The 21,224-nt window shown below is 44.9% G+C and overlaps 1 protein-coding gene across 1 annotated transcript in view; it reads right to left on the bottom strand.

Annotated features, from left to right (window-relative positions):
* AK9 (adenylate kinase 9) overlaps window positions 1–21,224 on the bottom strand; it is a 166,724-nt gene that overhangs the window by 133,019 nt on the left and 12,481 nt on the right. Inside the window, exons 2-3 of the mRNA XM_077289565.1 lie at window positions 16,835–16,960; window positions 13,260–13,323 (exon numbers count right to left, since the gene is read on the bottom strand). Coding sequence (XP_077145680.1) covers window positions 13,260–13,323; window positions 16,835–16,951 — 181 coding nt within the window. The 5' untranslated portion in view covers window positions 16,952–16,960. The remainder of the gene's footprint in view (window positions 1–13,259; window positions 13,324–16,834; window positions 16,961–21,224) is intronic.

Below are 21,224 nucleotides of genomic sequence, written 5' to 3'. Positions count from 1 at the left end.
GGGAGTCTAGGGATGGGCGATAAAGGTCTGCCTCTAAAAACCTCTAAAAACCGCACAGATTTGAGTGGGGTCACGGGTGATAGAGCCATTGGCTAATGCAAGATTAGAGACTCTAGTAGCCCCTTTGACTGGCTTTGATAGGGATGCCAAAAGACAGCCTGGTTTATTACGCCACCAAAAATATCGATTGCGTTGATGAGCTAGCTGATTGTGTGCCTGTTCATGCAATAGGGTGTTTAAGTTTTGTTTAGCTGTAAGGTAAGCCTCTCTGAAGGAGAGAGAGTAGTAAGAGGACAGAGTAAAGTACTGCAGTGCACAGGTGTTGGGCCTCTCTGACCTTTCCCGATGCCTGCGCACTGAAGTACTTTGCTCTGCCCTCAACAGGGCAGATAAGTATGCCTGTGCAGGAGTTCGATGCCGGGGAGCCATGATGCAAGCAGGAGGGCAGCATCACAAGAAGGTGGGACGCACCGGACCTGGACCTGCGACACCCTTCGGACCAGACTGCACCAGACCGCCCCCCGGGTGAGTATAATAAAACTTATTTTTCTTATCTTGCAGGTCGGATCGGGGGCTTATCTACAGCATTATAGAATGTTGTAGCTAAGCCCTGAAAGGCAGTGGCCATATTTTATATCGGCCAAAACAGCTGACAGGTTCACTTTAATACCCAAATTAACCAAAAAGACTGAATAAAGAATGTGCCCAAGGAAGGGGAACCAACCCTCCACCTCCAAACGAACTGAAAAAACAAGATATAAAGCGCAATACTGAACATCAGGTTATTCCGACTAATAGCATCCCTTAGAAAGGAAATTTAAAAGAGAAGAACAAATATTGTGCAATACTAGAAAAAAGCCTAGGTAAATATTGTGCAATAAGACCACATCACCACCCAGGTCCCAATACTTAAAGGTAATAAAACATATGACCACAAACCAAAGTCAAGTAACTGGAGAGGATACCTGGGAGGAACGCTCTAGTTCCTCCAAGGCTTTATCAGGATCATCAAAAACCACCGGCTTTCTGTGAAGCACCACCCGGAGATGTGCAGGGAATAGAAGGGCAAAACGTGTGCCCCTGTCATGTAAGAATCTACAAACTGATGAGAAAGCACGGTGGTTGTCCGCCACGAAAGCGGAGAAGTACTGAAACATGAGAAGGGAGTTACCCTCGTACTTCAACGAGGAGGCGGCTCTTAACACCTGGAGCAGTTGCATTTTGTCCTGGTAGTTGAGCAACTTAAACATAACAGGGCGTGGGCGGGCTTTTGGATCGGAACGCTCAGGTCCAGTCCTGTGGGCATGTTCCACTACCATGGAGCCAGGCAAGTCAGCCAAATTGAGTGCCCGTGGGAGCCAGGAAGAAGTAAAGTGATGAAGGTCTTTCACTGACTCAGGGAACCCAATGATCCGGAGATTGTTTTGACGACTCTGATTCTCCAAGTCATCAAATTTTTCCTAGAGCTGCTCTATTGCATGGTCTTTGTCCTTTACTTGAGCAGTGTAGGATTGAATAGTATCCTCTAAATCGGAAATCTGCTGCTCTGCCGCTGAGATTTTACTGGTGTGTTCAGTCAACTGGGATGTGATTGTTTCCAGCAAGGATTGGAAAGACTAAAGTCTGGCGTCAATCACCGACATGAGTTTCATCGTAATAGAAGTGGCAACGGTTGCAGAGATTCCTCAGACATGGCGGTATTAGAATCAAGTGTTTTAGGAGGAGATTTGGCAACCCGAGCTCTGGTTTTAACAGATTTAGAGCTACCAGGGTTCACAAATCTATCCATGGGAGATGGAGAGAAATATGTAGTCACAAGGTATGAGGTAAAAAGAGAGGGGGATACTACAGTCGAGATTTAGCTGAAGCAGCTTACATAGTCTATATAATAGGTTTAAACATCAGAGAACACCAGGTAGGATTAGATCCAAATTGTTTAGTAAATATAAACAATAGATTAAGGCTCAGCAACGAACAGGCAAAAATATATCCCAGGTAGGGCCGGGGTCAACCAATACGGAAGGCGAGCCCCAATGGAGGGGGGCTTTATCTGTTATTTATCCAAGTACGTGTAGGTAGGTGCCGTTATAAAAAAGCAGTAGCGTTGACCTCCGGAAATAACAGATATAAAGTTCACATCAGTAGCAGGCTCAGTAGGCAGTGTTTGATGTTGGTTCAAGGTGTTATGAAGCCTCAGAGAGATAAAGAAAACTTCAAATGGCAGCAGGGGCAGTAATGTGGTAGGATAGATGCTAACCCAGGGGCTGTACCCGCTTTGTGGATATTGAAGGTATATGGGCCAAAAAGAGGGCCCTTATATGAATTTCTGGTACAAACTAGACCTTCTGCTAAGATCATAGGAACAGATGCTGCTCTGGTGTGCCACCTTCAGGGAGGGTGAGAGTGAGCAGGTGACAGTCCCACTAGTGATCAAAAGTGAGTGGAGTATATTTTCGTCGCCACCATCGCCTGATGGCTGTGCTAGGAACTGGGGATAGGGAACTATTTTAATGAGGCGCAAGGATCTGTGGTGCGACTCCATTCACCAGCCTGCAGTGTCCAGTCCTGCTGGGTTTCAAAGCCAATATCTCAGCTGTGCCAGCACGTTGAGGGTCGCAGGTAGTCTTGGATTGCTCCACAGGCAGATCTGTATCCACCCAAACAGGGTCCAAATGAGACCAGCTTCTTTTTGTTGTTATAGGTCACTTTCTCTGGTGTTCCCAAGGAGCTCAGGAATCCTGCTTCCTACATGCCAGGACTCCAGGCCATGCCGCCAAAGAGTTCTAGAGAAATGTAGACATTTTTGCAAATTTATTAAAAAAGAAAAACTGAAATATCACATGGTCATAAGTATTCAGACCCTTTGCTCAGACACTCATATTTAAGTCACATGCTATCCATTTCCTTGTGATCCTCCTTGAGATGGGTCCACTCCTTCATTGGAGTCCAGCTGTGTTTAAAGGGAACCTGTCACCCCCAAAATGGAAGATGAGATAAGCCCACCGGTATCAGGGGCTTATCTACAGCATTTTGAAATGCTGTAGATAAGCCCCAGATGTATCCTGGAAGATGAGAAAAAGAGGTTATATTATACTCACCTGGGCGGGCGGTCCGATCCGATGGGCGTCGCGGTCCGGGGCCTCCCATCTTCATAGGATGACGTCCTCTTCTTGTCTGCATGCTGTGGCTCCGGCGCAGCGCAAAGTACTGCAGTGCGCAGGCGCCGGTCCTCTCTAACCTTTCCCGGCGCCTGCGCACTACAGTACTTTGCTCTGCCCTCAACAGGGCAGACAAAGTACGCCTGCGCCGGAGCCACAGCGTGAAGGCAAGAAGAAGATGTCATCGTAAGAAGATGGGAGGCCCCGGACCGCGACGCCCATCGGACCGGACCGCAGTGGAACCGCCCCTGGGTGAGTATAATCTAACCTCTTTTTCTCAACTTTCAGGATACATTGGGGGCTTATCTAAAGCATTCCAGAATGCTGTAGATAAGCCCCTGATGCCGGTGGGCTTAGCTCATCTTCTATCTTGGGGGTGACAGGTTCACTTTAATTAAACTGACAGGACTTGATTTGGAAAGGCACACATCTGTCTATATATGAAATCACAGCTCACAGTGCATGTCAGACCAAATGAGAATCATGAGGTCAAAGGAACTGGCCAAGGAGCTCAGAGACAGAATTGTGGCAAGGCATAGATCTGGCCAAGGTTGCAACAGAATTTTTGCAGTACTCAAGGTTTTTTAGAGCACAGTGGCATCCATAATCCTTAAATGGAAGAAGTTTGGGACCACCAGAAGTTTTCCTAGACCTGGCTGTCCAGCCAAACTGAGCAATCGTGGGAGAAGAACCTTGGTGAGAGAGGTAAAGAAAAACCCCAAGATCACTGTGGCTGAGCTCCAGAGATGCAGTAGGGAGCTGGGAGAAAGTTCCACAAAGTCAATTATCACTTCAGCCCTCCACCAGTCAGGCCTTTATGGCAGAGAGGCCCGACTGAAGCCTCTCCTCAGTGCGACATATGAAAGCCCGCATAGAGTTTGCTAAAAAACACATAAAGGACTCCCAGACTATGAGAAATAAGATTCTCTGGTCTGATGAGAGGAAGATAAACATTTTTGGTGATAATTCTAAGCGGTATGTGTGGAGAAAACTAGGCACTGCTCAACAACTGCCTAAAACAATCCCAACAGTGAAACATGGTGGTGGCAGCATCATACTATGGGGGTGTTTTTCAGCTGCAAGGACAGGACGACTGATTGTCATTAAAAGAAACAAGAATGTGGCCAAGTACATAGATATCCTGGATGAAAGCCTCTTCTAGAGTGGTCTGGACCTCAGACTTGGCCGAAGGTTCAACTTCCAACAAGATAATGATCCTAAGCACACAGCTAAAATTACAAAGGAGTGGCTTCAGAACAACTTTGTGACCATTCTTGACTGGCCCAGCCAGAGCCCTTACCTAAACCCAATTGAGCATCTCTGGAGAGACCTGAAAATGGCTGTCCACCAACGTTCCCCATCCAACCTGACGGAACTGGAGAGGCTCTGCAAGGAAGACTGGTAGAGGATCCCCAAATCCAGATGTGAAAAACTTGTTGCATCATTCCCAAGAAGACTCATGGCTGTACTAGCTCAAAAGTGTGCTTCTACTCAATACTGAGCAAAGTGTCTGAATACGTATGACCATGTGATATTTCAGCTTTTCTTTTTTTTAATAAATTTGAAAAAATTACTACATTTGTTTTTTCCAGTCAAGATGGAGTGCAGAGTGTATATTAACCCCTTAATGACCACCAATACGTCTTTTAACTGACCTGAGATATAAGAGAATAGCATCTCCATACAGGTGACAATCCAGCAGCTGTCAGCTGTACACTATAGCTGACAACTTGCTGCATCAGCCACGATCAGTGTTTGCACCGTCCAAATCTTAACCCCTTAGATGCTGCTGTCAATAGTAACTACAGCATTATAAATGGTTAAAGTGTGGGGGCTTCCTCTTTATCCCAAATGGTGCCCCCAGATCATGATTGTGTGGTCCTGATGTTTGCCGTGGCAGTTCACGACCAAATGGCGGCCTTAGAGTCTGACGGCTGTAGTAATCTGTTCAGAAGTTAGAGGCATTTAGGTAGTAAAAATACACATTTTCATTTCTGTCATGTCACTTTGCATTAATTCCTGAAAAGCACCTGAAGGGTTAATAAACTACCTGACAGCAGTTTTCAATATGTCAGGGGGTGCTGTTTTTAAAATGGTATACATTTGGGGGGTTTCCCAATATATGGGACCTTAAAGTCACTTCAAACATGGATAAGTTTCTAAAAAAATAAATTTTGTAAATTTCCTTGAAAAAATGAAAAATTACTGCTACATTTTTAAACCTCCTAAAATGCAAACAAAATAAAAGAACATTTTACAAATGGTCCTGATGTAAAGCAGACATGAGAAAAATGTTATTTATTAATGTTTTACTGTGGTATGACTATCTGGATTAAAGGGATAATCATTCAAAGTTTGAAAATTGCTAATTTTTTAAAATTTTTCTCAAATTTCTGATATTTTTTTTATTAATAAACATATTAACCTAAATTTACCATTATCATAAAGTATAATATGTCACGAAAAAAACTGTCTCAAAATCACTGGGATTTGTTGAAGCATTCCAGAGTTATTACTACATAAAGTGACACTGGTCAGATTTTAAAAATTTGGCTCCATCACTAAGGGGTTAATGAGAAAAAGAATGAACTTTTTTGAATTTACCAAATTGCTGCAATGAAACAAAGAGTGAAAGATTTACCGTATTTTCCGGCGTATAAGATGACTGGGCGTATAAGACGACCCCCCAACTTTTCCAGTTAAAATATAAAATCTTATTAAAAGTCGGGGGTCTTCTTATACGCCGTATGTCATCTTATAGGGCCGGTGACTAATGTGCCTTTTGGGTGGGAGTGGTCCCGATGACGACGAGGGGGCGTCTCACAGGAAAGTGTGAGTGGACTATCCCCCATTACCTCATCGTAGCGCTGAAGCGTGGGGTCTCTGCTGGGAGCGGCGGCTCCTCTTTGTGCCGCGTGGGTGCTGTGGGGCGGCGGCTCCTCTTCTGCAGTGTGGGGCCTCTGTGCTGTGGGGGGGCGGCGACGGCGTATTTTCATGCGGTCAGTCGGGGCTCCTCCGGCATCTTCTTAAAGCCCGGAGGCCCCGCCGGCAGCTCCATTGCTGTGATGCGGTGGCCTCCGGGAAAATGGCCGCTGGGGGCGGCGCATGCTCAGATTCAGATCTCGTCCCGAGATCTCGGGAGACGAGATCTGAATCTGAGCAGCGGCCATTTTCCCGGAGGCTACCGCATCATAGCAATGGAGCTGCCAGCGGGGCCTCCGGGCTTTAAGGAGATGCCGGAGGAGCCCCGACTGACTGCATGAAAATATGCCGCCGCCCCACAGCACAGAGGCCCCACACTGCATAAGAGGAGCCGCCGCCCCACAGCACAGCACCCACGCGGCACAAAGAGAAGCAGCAGCCGCCGCTCCCAGCACAGAGACCCCACGCTGCAGCGATACGTAGGTAATGGGGGATACTCCGCGCACTTTCCTGGGAGACACCCCCTCGTCGTCATCAGGACCACTGCCCCCCACCCACCATATACACCCGGCGTACAAGACGATACCCGGCGTATAAGACGACCCCCGACTTTTAAGAAGATTTTCAGGGGTTAAAAAGTCGTCTTATACACCGGAAAATACGGTAAATGGGTCTGAATGCTTTCCGTATCCACTGTATATATATTCAGCTCTGGCCAAAATTGTAAGACCACCACATCCAATCCCTGTCATGGGCAGAACAATCTCCAGACCTGAACCCCATTGAAAACCTCTGGAATGTAATCAAGAGGATGATGGATAGTCACAAGCCATCAAACAAAGAAGAACTGCTTAAATATTTGCGCCAGGAGCAGTGTGAAAGACTGGTGGAAAGCATGCCAAGACGCATGAAAGCTGTAATTAAAAATCATGGTTATTCCACAAAATATTGATTTCTGAACTCTTTCTGAGTTAAAACATTAGTATTATTGTTTCTAAATGATTATGAACTTGCTTTATTTGCATTATTTGAGGTCTGAAAGCCCTGGGTATTTTTTTAAATTTTGACCATTTTACTTTGTCAGAAAAAAAATACAAAAATTATTGCTTGGAAATTCGGAGACATGTTGTCAGAAGTTTATAGAATAAAAGAACAATTTACATTTTACTCAAAAATATAACTATAAAGAGAAAAATCAGACAAACTGAACATTTTGCAGTGGTCTCTTAATTTTTGCCAGAGCTGTATATATACAGTACTAGCTATTGAACCCATTCTACGCCCGGGTGGCGAACATTTATATTGGTATATGGTCTCCATCCTGGTATGCGCTGCTTCCATCCTGCACCCCCATCCTGTCATGTGCAGCCCCCATCTTGTTTTGTGCGCCTCCATCTTGTCATGTGCTACTCTCTTCCTGAGCCCTCATCCGTCATGTGCTCCCATCCTGCACCCCAATCCTGTCATGTGGTGCTCCTCATGCTGCACCCCCATGCTGTTATGTGCTGCTCCCATCCTGCGCCCCCATCCTGTCATGTGCTGCTCCTATCCTGCGCCCCCATCCTGTCATGTGCTGCTCTCATCCTGCGCCCCCATTCTGTAATGTGCTACTCTCTTCCTGAGCCCTCATCCTGTCATGTGGTGCTCCCATCCTGCACCCCCATCCTGTCATGTAGTGCTCCCATCCTGCGCCCCCATTCTGTCATGTGGTGCTCCCCTCCTGCACCCCCATGCTGTCATGTGCTGCTCCCATCCTGCACTCCCATTCTGTCATGTGGTGCTCCCATCCTGCACCCCCATGCTGTCACGTGCTGCTCCCATCCTGTGCCCCCATTCTGTCACGTGGTGCTCCCATCCTGCATCCCCATGCTGTCATGTGTTGCTCCCATCCTTTGCCCCCATCCTGTCATGTAGTGCTCCTATCCTGCACCCCCATGCTGTCATTTGCTGCTCTCATCCTGCACCCCCATTCTGGTATGTGCTGCTTTCATCCTGCGCCCCCATCCTGTCATGTGCTGCTCTCATCCTGTGCCCCCATCCTGCGTCTCCATCCTGACATGTGCTACTCTCTTTCTGCGCCCCCATCCTGTTAGGTGCTGCTCCCATCCTGCGCCCCCATTCTGTCATGTGCTGATCCCATCCTGTCATGAGCTGCTCTCATCCTGCGCCCTCATTCTGTCATGTGCTGCTCCCATCCTGCACCCCCATTCTGTCATGTGCTGCTCCCATCCTGCACCCCCATTCTGTCATGTGCTGCTCCCATCCTGCACCCCCATTCTGTTATGTGCCGCTCCCATCCTGCACCCCCATCCTGTTATGTGCTGCTCTCATCCTGCACCCCCATGCTGTCATGTGCTGCTCCCATTCTGAGCCCCTATTCCGTCATGTGCTGCTCCCATCTTGCGCCCCCATTCTATCATGTGCTGCTCCCATCTTGCGCCCCCGTTCTGTCATGTGCTGCACCCATCCTGCAATGTGCTGCTCCCATCCTGTGCCCCCATCCAGTCATGTGCTGCTCCCATCCTGCGCCCCCTGTTCTGTCATGTGCCGCTCCCATCCTGCGCCCCGTTCTGTCATGTGCTGTTCCCATCCTGCGCTCCCATTCTGTCATGTGCTTCTGCCATCCTGCACCCCGATCCTGTCATGTGCTTCCATTCTGAGCCCCCATTCTGTAATGTGCTGCTCCATCCTGCGCCCCCGTTCTGCCATGTGCTGCTCTCATCCTGTGCCCCCGTTCTGTCATGTGCTGCACCCATCCTGCAATGTGCTGCTCCCATCCTGCGCCCCCTGTTCTGTCATGTGCCGCTCCCATCCTGCGCCCCCGTTCTGTCATGTGCTGTTCCCATCCTGCGCTCCCGTTCTGTCATGTGCTTCTGCCATCTTGCACCCCAATCCTGTCATGTGCTTCCATTCTGAGCCCCCATTCTGTCATGTGCTGCTCCTATTTATATGCCCTGTACGCTGCTCCATAAAGGTTGATGGCCCCCATAAGATGCTCCATAGTATATGCCCCGTATGCTGCTCCATAAAAGTTGATGGCCCCCATAAGATGCTCCAACGTATTATATGCACCATATGCTGCTGCGATATAAAATAAAAAAATAAAATGAAAAAAGACATACTCACCCATCGTCACTGGGCGCCGAGTGCCGGGGGTCTGAGCAGGCGGGGACACCGGCGAACTATGGGGGTCAGGTGCCGGTATCGCTGCTGGCTCAAGCCCCCGGTACTTGCTATATTCACCTGTCCCCCGTTCAACCGCTTCGCACCGCTCCTTCTTCCGGGTGCTCTGGCTGTGACTGTTCAGTCAGAGGGCGGCGCTGGCACGCACTAATCGCATCATCGCGCCCTCTGACCTAAACGTCACAGGCAGAGAACGCGGAAGACGGCAGCGCACAGCGGTGGAACGGGGACAGGTGAATCTAGCACCCTCCTGGCATGTAACTGCTTCTCCGTTGGAGATCGCGGTATGCGTTCAGTGCTTGTATACCGCGATCTCCTCTGGGCTGCGTCACTCTGTGGGGTCCAGACTACGCAGGCGTTTGTGCAGTCTATAAAATGGTGGGACAGAGTGACACTCCCAGCGTTATATTATAGATGTTGCCTAAAACACAAAGGAAATGTGTCATCTTTAACTTTACGCCTTTTAGAGAGCTTTTCATCTCCAACTTGCTTAACTGTTCACAAAAACAGTAATTTTGGCCAGGGGTGCCCAAAGTTTTACATGCCACTGTAAATACAATGATAGCAGTGTACACTCCAAGACAAACCACTAATAACTGAAAGTGTTACAGCTGAACTTGTGCTGAGCTTTGTAGTCCTATCAACCCTTTCGTAACTGAGCCAATTTTAATCTCCATAACCAGAACATTTTTTTTAAATCTGACCAGTGTCACTTCATGTGGTAATAACTCTGGAATGCTTCAACGTATCCCAGTGATTCTGAGACTGAGTTTTCGTGACACATTGTACTTTATGGTAGTGGGAAATTTAAATCTTTATTTTCACAAATAAACTGATAATATATCAAAATTTTGGCAAAAATTTGAAAAAATGCACAATTTACAATCTTTATATCTTTAAACCAGTTAGTCATGCTTGTACAAAATAATTCAGAAATAACATTTCCCATATGTCTATTTTATATCTGCATATTTTTTCCAACGCCATTTTACTTTTTTAGGTGGTTAGAAGGATTTAAAGTTTAGTGGCAATTTCTTTTTTCTTGCTTCTTGTTTCTTTAGGGACCTATACAAATTTAAATAGACTTTACGGGGTCTATATATTGGAAACATCCCAAAATTGATACTATTTAAAAAATCACACCCCTCAAATACTTCAAAACTGCTGTCAGGAATTTTTTTAACGCTTCAGGTACATACATAGGAATTAATACAAAGTCGAATGAAAAAAAAAATTGCAATTTTTACTCTAAAATGTTGCTTTAGACCCAATTTTTTACTTTTACAAGGAAAAGCAAAATAAAATGGACCACACTAGTTACATAGTTCCTTCTGAGTGCCCTGATACTGCACTTGCGGTCAGAAACCTCTGTTTGGACAAACGTCAGGGCTCGGATGGGATGGAGCACCATTTGAATTTTTTAACACAAATTTGGCTGAAATGGGTGGCGGGCACCATGTCACACTTGCACAGTCTCTAAGATGCCCAAACAACAGAAACCCCCCATAAGTGACCCCATTTTGAAAACTATACCCGTCAAGGATTTTATACAGGGGCATAGTGAGCATATTGAAATTACAGGTACTACACAAAATTTGATAACATTAGGTCGTCATATTCAAAATTTAAATTTTTTTCATGAAAATGTTGCTATAGCCCTAAATTTTTCACTTTTGCAAGAAGTAACAGGAAAAATTTAACAGCAAAATGTGTTACCCACTTTCTTCAGAGCAAGAGATACCCCACATGTAGATAAAAAGTTCTGTTTGGACACACGGCAGGGCTTGAAAGGGAAGAAGCAACATTTGGTATTTGGAATGTAAATATGGCAGATTGCAGATACCATGTCTCATTTGCAGAGTACCTGAGGTACCAAAACAGCAGAAACCCCCAAAATTGACCCCATTTTGGAACCTAGACCCAACAAGGAATTTATCTAAGGGTGTGTTGAGCTTATTGAACCTGTAGTTCCATCACGGGAGTTTTTAAAATGTGGATGTAAAAACGAAAATGTTTTTTTCTGCTAAAATGTTGTTTTAGCCCCAACTACGTAATTTTCACAATGGCTAATAGGAAAAAACAGACCCCATCATTTGTTACGAAATTTCTGCAGAATATGAAGATACTCAATATGTGTTCAAAAACAGCGGTTTGGGCACATGGCAGAGCTCGGAAAGAAAAGATTGCTATTTGAATTTTGGAGTGTAAATATGTCTCGAATAGATGGTCAAAGTCATGTCAAGCCATGGAGAGCCCTTGACATGCCAGAACAGCAGAACCCCCCCCCCCAAAAGTGACCCCATTTTGAAAACTAGACACCTCAAGGAATTTCATTAGGAGTGTACTGAGCATTTTTAACCTACAGTTGATTCACAAAACTTTATAACATTTAGATGTGAAAACAAAAAAATACATTTTTTTAATTAAAATACTGTTTTAGCACAAAATGTATAATTTCCACGAGGAGAAAATTAACCCCATAATTTGTTATACAATTTTTACTGAATGTGCGGGTACCCCATATGTGGCTGTACACTATTGTTTGAGCACATGGAGGAGATCAGATGGGAAGGAGCTCTACTTGGCTTTTAGAACGCAGGTTCCATTTCAATAGATTATGGGCTCCATTAGTCGAGTCACTGAAGTGCCCGAACAGCAGAAACTCTCCCTAGGTGACCCCATATTGGAAGCTTCACTGCCTAAGGAATTCATCTAGGGGAGTAGTGATTATTTTGAACCCATAGTGCCTCACGGAATTTCATAACAATGGGATGTGAAAATATAACATTTTAGTGGTAAAAATGCAATTTTTTTTATATGTTGCAAATTTGTCACTTATACAAGTGTTAATAGGTGAAACTAGACCTCACAATTTATTGCGGAATTTCTCTCGAATGCAGTGATGCCCCATATGTCATCAGAAACTACTGTTTGACTACACGTCAGGGCTGAGAAGGAAGAGCGCCATTTGGTTTTTGGAGGCTTAGAATAGTTTGTGAGTGACATTTGCGGAGCCCCTAAGTTGCCAGAACAGTAGAAAATCCCCCAAAGTGACCCCATTATAGAAATTGCATCTTTCAAAGAATTCATCTACGGCTGCAGATGTAACATCCAAGACAGGCATTTTTTCTGAAGAATTGCAAATATGGCAGTCTAGTACCCACACATTGTGTCCCCACACACTGTAGAGCCCCTATACATTGTGGCCAGCTTGTGCTTCTGGAGACATGCACCCTGTAAAGTACACTCCACCCGTTACATTAATGCCAAACATGTGGCCAATTACTGGGCTTTAGGCACAGTGATGCTAAGAAGAAGGGGGAATTTGGATTTGGGAGTACAGACATCACTGGATTTTATTTTGAGGGGATGGGAGCCGTGTCGCTTTTCCAGATCCTTTGTTCTAGATATAACGTGGGAACCCCCTATAGTTCCAGTGACAGATGACGGACCTGAGTGGGGTTGATTTTGTGGGGGATAAGTACAAGCTTTTATTGCCAACATTTTGGGGTACAAAAACATTTTTTTGACACTGAAACAATACTTTATAAAAACTGATTTGTATATAGTCATATTCTGAGAGATGTAACTATTTTTTACTATACAGTCATATTCTGAGAGATGTAACTTTTTTTTACATTTTTTACTGAATTAGCTATGTTAGGGCTTTTTTTTGGGGGGGGGACAGTTTGGCATTTTCATTTATAATTTTTTTTATATTTATGTAATTTTGATAGGTATCTATTCAATTTTTTGTGTCAGTATGATGAAAAGCAAATTTTTTTACGTTAATAACTTTTTTTTTTTTACAGTATTCGCCGTACGGAATAAATAACGTGGCAGTTTTATAGATCGGGTAGTTTTGGACACAATGATACCAATTTTGTGTACTTTCTTTTGTTTATTTTTGTTTTAACGCAAATGTTGTGCTTTTAGTGGCAAAAGACTTTTCTAAATTCCTTACCAGTATGTCTTGAGATATAGAAAGACCATTACCTTCAATGAAAATGCAATTCCATGACTGTGAGAGCTTCTTTCCAAGAGTTGCCTTTCCCGTACCCTAGAAGAGATAAATAAATGTCTTTCATAAAAATAAATAAGCTTGGTCAAAGTATTGATAAAAAGCTGGAGGTCTGTGGGATGACATAATTCAGCCTGTGATAGTGTTGAGAGGCCTTAATTTAGCGTTTTTATGAATCAGAGACCGGCGGTTCCTGCATTACAAATATCTATGCAGTGCTGGATACCTTAAGGGTATGTGCACGTTGCAGAGATTCTGCATCTCTTGGCAGAAAACGCAGGTAAAAATCCGCGTGGATTTGACGCGCTCTTGGTGCGTTTTTTATGCGCTTTTGATGCGGGTTTTCATGCATTTTTTTCATGAGGATTGAATGCGCTTTTGTAGGCTAAATAAAGATCTATTATTTAAAAAGAAAAAAGAGAATTTCTTTTCCAACCTCTTCATTTACATACTCCATTGAAGAATAATGCTTACACACACAGATAGATAGATAAATAGATATTAGATAGATAATAGATAGATAGATAATAGATAGATCTATAGATAGATAATAGATAGATAATAGATAGACAGATAGATGATAGATAATACCAAGCCCGATGTTTAGTAATAAACATAATAAAATGGTACATAGAGAGTTAAATAAAGACACACACACACAAAATCTGCGTTAGGCTGGGGTCACACTTGCGAGAAACTCGCAAGAGTCTCGCACCTCAGTACCTTGCACTGCTGCCGGCAATCGGGCGGGAGCGTTGAGCTACATAGAAATACATGCAGCCGCACACACCAGTCCCAAGTGCAGACGGCAGTGTCGGGTATTGAGGTGCGAGAAGTGTGACCCCGGCCTTAAAGCAATGTTTAACTAAAAAAAAAAAAAAATTGAAAAAAAAAAATGACGTGGGCTCCCGCGCAATTTTTGTGCGCCAGAGAGGGAAAGACAGCGACTGTGGGCCAATGTTTATAGCTTAGGAAGGGGTTAATACCCATGGCTCTTCCAGGCTATGAATCTCAGCCCGCAGCTGTATATTTAGCCTTTACTGGTTATTAAAATAGGGGACCTCTCCCCCCCAAAAAAAATGATGTGGGGTCCCCCTATAATTGATAGCCAGAAAAGGCTACGCAGACAGCTGCTGCTGATATTCATAGCCTAGAAAGGGACCATGTATATTGCCCCCCCGGCTACAAACACCAGCACACAGCCGCCCCAGAAATGGCGCAACTGTAAGATGCGCCAATTCCAGCACTTAGCCTCTTTTCTCACTGCCCTGTAGGGGTTGCATATGGAGTAATAGGGGGTTAATGTCACCTTTGTATTATAAGGTGACATCAAGCCGGCTTAGTAATGGAGAGGTGTCAATAAGACAACTATCCATTACTAATTCTATAGTTGTTAAAGGGTTAAATAAACACACAGTCAGAATAAAGTATTTTAATTAAATAAAACACAACACAGTTTTGCCATCGCTCATTCCTGTGACACCCTCATTCTCCTGCAAAAAATAAAAAATAATAAACCAACACAAATACTCCCTGGTGCGACACAGTCTATATAATAACAAGTGTCCCACGACGATCTCCCCTATAGAGCTGTCATATCAGGAGATGTGACAGCTCTATAGGGCCTCCAGTGACACACTGACAGGAGACAATGGCTCTTGCAGTGCATCGATAAAGAGTTCAGGCAACGAACACAGCCCCACACACACAGCCACGCAGATCCCCGCAGACACACACAGATACACCCAGACACAGACATTCTCATCTTCTCCGCACACACACTGTCTCCTTCCACACACACAGTCTCCACCCACACACTCTTCCCCATCCCGATCTGCATCGTTTCTCGCAGGCACATCCGCTGCAAATCCGCAGATCTTTTTTACACCTGCGGTTTTGCAGCACGTCAATGGACTCAATGGAAGTCAATGGGTGCAGAAACGCTGCAGATCCGCAAAAAGAATTGACATACTGCGGAAAATAAAACGCTGGAAATCGGCGCAGATTTTTCCACAGCATGTGCACAACAATTCTTCATTTCACAAAGAATAACATTGGTTGTGCACTACACTGCAGATTTGATGCAATTCTTGTCCAAAAAGGCTTTGGATCCGCATCAAAATCCGCAACATGCACATAGTCTTAGAGTAAAACATAGCTGAAAGCGAGACAGGGGATAAGGTGATTAGTCCAAGAGTCAGAACTTCACTTAAAGCATGGCAGGTGTCTCCAATAATCCCAGACAGTGTGGAGACTCCACTCCTGAATTGAAAATGGAGGGATGAAAATGTCTTTCCAGTAGCCAGGAATCTGCGGAACAGAAAATAAGAAAAAAAAGTTAGTACATGGCTTTTTGAAAAAATGGAAAAAAAACCATGGCTTTTAGAATAGGGGAAAAAAAATTAGCACATGGCTTTTATTACAATAATACTAATGACAGGTGTTTGTTTTTCAAAATTACGTACCTCAGGGTGACCAACAGCTGTTCCTCAGCAGGAATTGCTTGATGGAGCTGTGTGTCCTGCCTGGCGATTGATCCTTGGACACGTTGCAACAAGTCATCAAAGCTCTGTTTTGTCATCCTCGTATAGTCTAAAAACATCTCCGGGTTTTGCCGCAGCTCAGTGTACAAGGATTGGTATGCTCCACGCTGGCTCTCTCGGCGTTCAAGGATGGGGTGTTGCGAATAGCGACGATGTCTTCTCCATCTTTCTCTCTCTTCTTTGTTCTTGACAAGCAAAAGCAGCAGCCAATTTCAATTGTAAATCCAGATCTTCATAGAATCTCTCCATATCAAGATCCATCTTGCAGCTTGATACAGCAGCCAAAGACTATGGTTTCATCAGTGCAGTGTGTCTATATACATAGAAATCCCATGAGACATGCCCAATGAGTGTCTGATGTCAACAAAAAGCTACTGGAAAACATTGGAAATATCGAACACATGCGCATAAACAACGCAAACCCATGCAAACGCACACGTAGCGCTTTTTGGCGTCATGCGTAAGATGATTCGGATACAAAAACGCTGCATAAGCATGCAGATGATACGCTGTGCACATATACACAAATGTGAACTTACCCTTAGACTGGGTACAAAGGTAGTAGTCTCTGGGTTCTCAGGCTCTGGATATAAACATCCATTTTCATTCCTCTAGCTGGAGAGAAATATGACCACTAGTCAATCTTGCCCCAGACCAAGAAGGAAGTGATTCCACATTGTCCAAAAGGAACTTCTATAGTCCAGATTACCTTGTTCTCCCCGTATCTTCCCAGAATGAGGAAATACGGTGACAGGATGTGATACTTAAACTTCCTACAGTAAGTACTGTATGACTTGAGGTGGTGTCAATGACTAGGATTATGGATTGTATGGATCTGTAATACAGCGCCTGTAGAAATCTATGGGTTCATACTGCATTATAAGTACCATGTATGATTAAAAATAGGAAACAATGTTTAACCATAAAGTAATAAATTTTACTAGTAAAAGGTACATTAGTATAATAGTTATATGACTAGTAAATTACTGTATAAAGAAAGGTCTTACTGGCTTTCCAACTATAAGAAAACAGGTGGGTTTGGAAGAAAGAAATGCTCTCTCCGTTTCATTTTCTTCAAATGTGTCTGCAAGTGGAATCAGATGTCCGTTCTCTTCTTGAGCCATTGTAAACTCCTAAGAAGTAAGCAAAGCATGTTCATATATATAAATGAGCTTATACACTTGGAATCGATTGATTCATTCTAACACCCCTGATAACAAGAATTATTTTATTTATTTAGGACCAATATATTGTGCAGCAATTTTACAGGGTTTATGCACCAGATAAAGTGTAGTATCAGATATTACTGAGTAACACGTAATTCTAACAAGAAGAGGGCCTTGCTTACAGACTTACAACTTATAGGGTAATTGTGACAGGGTTACCGCAACAGAGAGGAGCCAGAAGACAGCAGAGTCTGATTGCTCCTACTGCTGCACTGAATAGAAGCACTTCACCTTCTTTTTAAATGGTGCTAATTTCTTTTAGCAGTACAGGAGTTAATCAGCCATGTTGGGATCTCTGGGAGTCTGAGCTCTCAGCTGAGCACTGTTAGCCCCCCCTATCCCCTATATAATCTGGGTCCTGACTGAGGTGTTTGGTGGTTATTGGAGGAGTTTGGTGGATTTACCTGTGACTGTTGCGTGGGTTTGTAAGTTTGATAATTCCCTTTCCTCCTCTTACTTTGGTTTTTCCTCATCCTCCACTCCCCAGTGCATTCCTCTGCTATATGTGGGTGAATATTTGTATGCCTGGTATTTTCATTTGCCCTTGTTCGCAGGGCCGGCGTCAGCACCCGGCGTACCCGGGCAAGTGTCGGGGCCCTGGCGAGACGGGGGGGCCCATTTATGGTAGTACACACTGTCACTGTCTACATCGCTGCTGTGCGTGTACAGTGATCAAATCAAATCCCTCATCATCCCCGGCGCCCGGTGGCGCCTCGGCAGCAGGGGGCAGACAACAGAGCTGTCTGAGCCGTTTCGCTGGCGCCTGGCGCTGCGCAGCTGCAATAGCAGCAATACTCACCTCCGCCGGCCCGTCACCATGGATACACAATACAGAGAGAGTCACTTCCGGGCGGCGCAGGGTCATCTGTCCTGTTACTTCCGGTCGGCTCGTCTTCCTAAGAGCAAGAAGACAGAGCCACCATCCAGGACATGAGGACAGCCTGGTCTAGCAGCGCCAAGCAGGAGAAGACGGGCAGCAGCTGCAGTGAGTGAGGAGGTGCATGGTCGGTGCCCTCTCCTGTGTGTCCACGAGGGCGACGGGCCAGCGAAGGCTAGCAGCAGTGACTGTGAGTGAGTGACTCGACTTCGGTGACGGTCCCCGACCCCAACGCTGCGCATTGCGGGGGCTGGCGGGGGGGGGGGGGGGGGGAGGGATGAATTGGAATGGGATGCAGGCAGCCTGCTGCTACTGACTCTGAGCCTGGGTCTGCAGTGCTGCGTGACTGACCCTTTTACCAAATCTGATCTCAGCCAGTGTCACCCATTTTAGGTGTTGCCGTGGTTATATACTACGTCACGGGGCTGTGCTGTGTTGTGTTATATACTGCGTGCGTGGGCTGTGTTATTATGACACACAGCCCACGCACGCAGTATATAACACACAGCCCACGCACGCAGTATATAACACACAGCCCACGCACGCAGTATATAACACACAGCCCACGCACGCAGTATATAACACACAGCCCACGCAGTATATAACACACAGCCCACGCAGTATATAACACACAGCGAGCCCACGCATGCAGGTTATAACACTGTTATATACTGCGTGCATGGGTTGTGTGTTATATACTGCGTGGGCTGTGTGTTATATACTGCGTGGGCTGTGTTATATACTGCGTGCGTGGGCTGTGTGTTATATACTGCGTGCGTGGGCTGTGTGTTATATACTGCGTGCGTGGGCTGTGTGTTATATACTGCGTGCGTGGGCTGTGTGTTATATACTGCGTGCGTGGGCTGTGTGTTATATACTGCGTGCGTGGGCTGTGTGTTATATACTGCATGCGTGGGCTGTGTGTTATATACTGCGTGCGTGGGCTGTGTGTTATATACTGCGTGCGTGGGCTGTGTGTTATATACTGCGTGCATGGGCTGTGTTATATACTGCGTGCGTGGGCTGTGTGTTATATACTGCGTGGGCTGTGTTATATACTACGTGCGTGGGCTGTGTGTTATATACTGCGTGCGTGGGCTGTGTGTTATATACTGCGTGGGCTGTGTGTTATATACTGCGTGCGTGGGCTGTGTGTTATATACTGCGTGCGTGGGCTGTGTGGGTTATATACTGCGTGCGTGGGCTGTGTGGGTTATACACTGCGTGCGTGGGCTGTGTGTGTTAAAGGGGGGGGGGGCCCACTGAGACTCGTTCGCCCGGGGCCCTCAAAAACCTGGAGCCGGCCCTGCTTGTTCGTATTGCCTTGTTCATCTGGTTGGAATACTGCGGTGCACATCTGCTCCCCTCTTCCCTGGGTGGGGGAAGGGTACAGACAGAGGACGGATACAGGAGTTAAGGCGAGCCCCTGGTTCCGGGTCATAACAAATAGAGTGATGTATTTTCAAGTGTTTATTTCTGTTAATGTTGATGATTATGGTTTACAGCCAATGAAAACCCCAAAGTCATTATCTCAGTGAATTAGAATACTTTAGAACACCAGCTTGAAAAAATAATTTCAACATCCAAAATGTTGGCCTACTGAAATGTATGTTCAGTAAATGTACTCAATACTTGGTCAGGGCTCCTTTTGAATCAATTACTGCATCAATGCGGCGTGGCATGGAGGCGATCAGCCTGTGGCACTGCTGAGGTGTTATGGAAGCCCAGGTTGCTGTGATAGCAGCCTTCAGCTCATCTGCATTGTTGGGTCTGGTGTCTCTCATCTTCCTCTTGACAATTGGTCAGGCGAGCTTGCTGGCCAACTAAGCGCAGTGATACTGTTGTTTTTAAACCAGGTATTGGTACTTATGGCAGTGTGGACAGGTGCCAAGTCCTGCTGGAGAAATAAATATCCATCTCCATAAAGCTTGTCGGCAGAGGGAAGCATGAAGTGCTCTAAAATTTCCTGGTAGACTGCTGCGTGACTTTGGTCTTGATAAAACACAGTGTACCTATATCAGCAGATGACATGGCTCCCCATCCCATCACTGATTGTGGAAACTTTAACACTTGAAATACATCACTCTATTTAATATAGGAGTTACACATTTTGTATTGAAGAACTGAAATAAATTAACTTTTTGATGCTATTCTAATTTTGTGAGATGTACCTGTAACTATTTCTGGGGTCCCACAGTAAAAAGAACAATTCCATTATTAATAATAAATGTCAGTCCAGGGTTACCACTGTGCATAGAGGAACCTTCATAGTTGAAGAACTTGTTTTTTGTATTAAGGATGGTGAGGGACTGACGCAGATTAATATCTATGACGCCCCTCACCTTGAGTAGTACTTAATAAAATAGTGGTAGTCACCTGACTTGGATCAGAGTGTGATCACAATTTAGGCTGTGAAGTGATGAATGCGACTGATGAAGTGAGAGCCAGAAACATGGGGGGTAAATGTAAAAGGCCTGATTTATCCAGATGTTTATGCCAGAATTCTGGTGTAAAACACTTTAAAATGTTTAAGTTGCACATAAGCATTGAAACTTTTGAAGGTTTTATGTTAGTCCCAGCCAGCTTGATATAAATCAGCAAGGGTAGGATATGAACAGGATAATAAAACCTAATAATAAAACTTAACTTTTAATTAGCAATTAAAAATGGAGGCTCGGCCTATATAATCACAAATGTAACACATAATAGAAAAATGTAGATATTGGTGATGAGCAAGCACTAAAATGCTCAAGTGCTCGCTACTTGAATTTAGCAGGTCAGACGCTAGAATGAGCTTGACCCGAGTATAATGCAAGTCAATGGGAAACTTGAGAATTTTTCCAGAAGACCATAACAGGAGGGCAAGAAATAAAATTGCTATAAAGAATTGTTTGAGTGCGGGCTGCCTTATGACCCTATAAAGATTTTGAGCGAGAGCTGCCTGATGACCCTATAAAGATTTTGAGTGAAGCCTGCCTGATGACCCTTTAAAGATTTTGAGTAAGGGCTACCTGATGAACCTGTTGATACGATGGAGGAGGACAAGAAAAACAAGAAACAATGAAATGTATACCTTTTTTTGAGTGGGAAGGTGTGCATGAGAATACTGCAGAAAAAGGAACATTTGAATTGGCTTTTTGTTCCGTTGCTGTCATCTAGTGGGGTTGAGAAGTCTTGGCCAATCCAGGCCTTGTTCATTTTGATGAGTCAGCTTGTCAGCCCCCAGTGGCACTAAAAACTCACTCTGAAAAAACGCTAGCTGCAGGGCAGGCCAGCACCTCCAAGGCATAGAGG

Source organism: Ranitomeya variabilis, chromosome 2 (assembly GCF_051348905.1).
Source record: "Ranitomeya variabilis isolate aRanVar5 chromosome 2, aRanVar5.hap1, whole genome shotgun sequence".
Lineage (NCBI taxonomy): Eukaryota > Metazoa > Chordata > Amphibia > Anura > Dendrobatidae > Ranitomeya > Ranitomeya variabilis.
The sequence above is the reverse complement of the archived record's forward strand: the minus strand, read 5'-3'. Positions and strand labels throughout refer to the sequence as shown.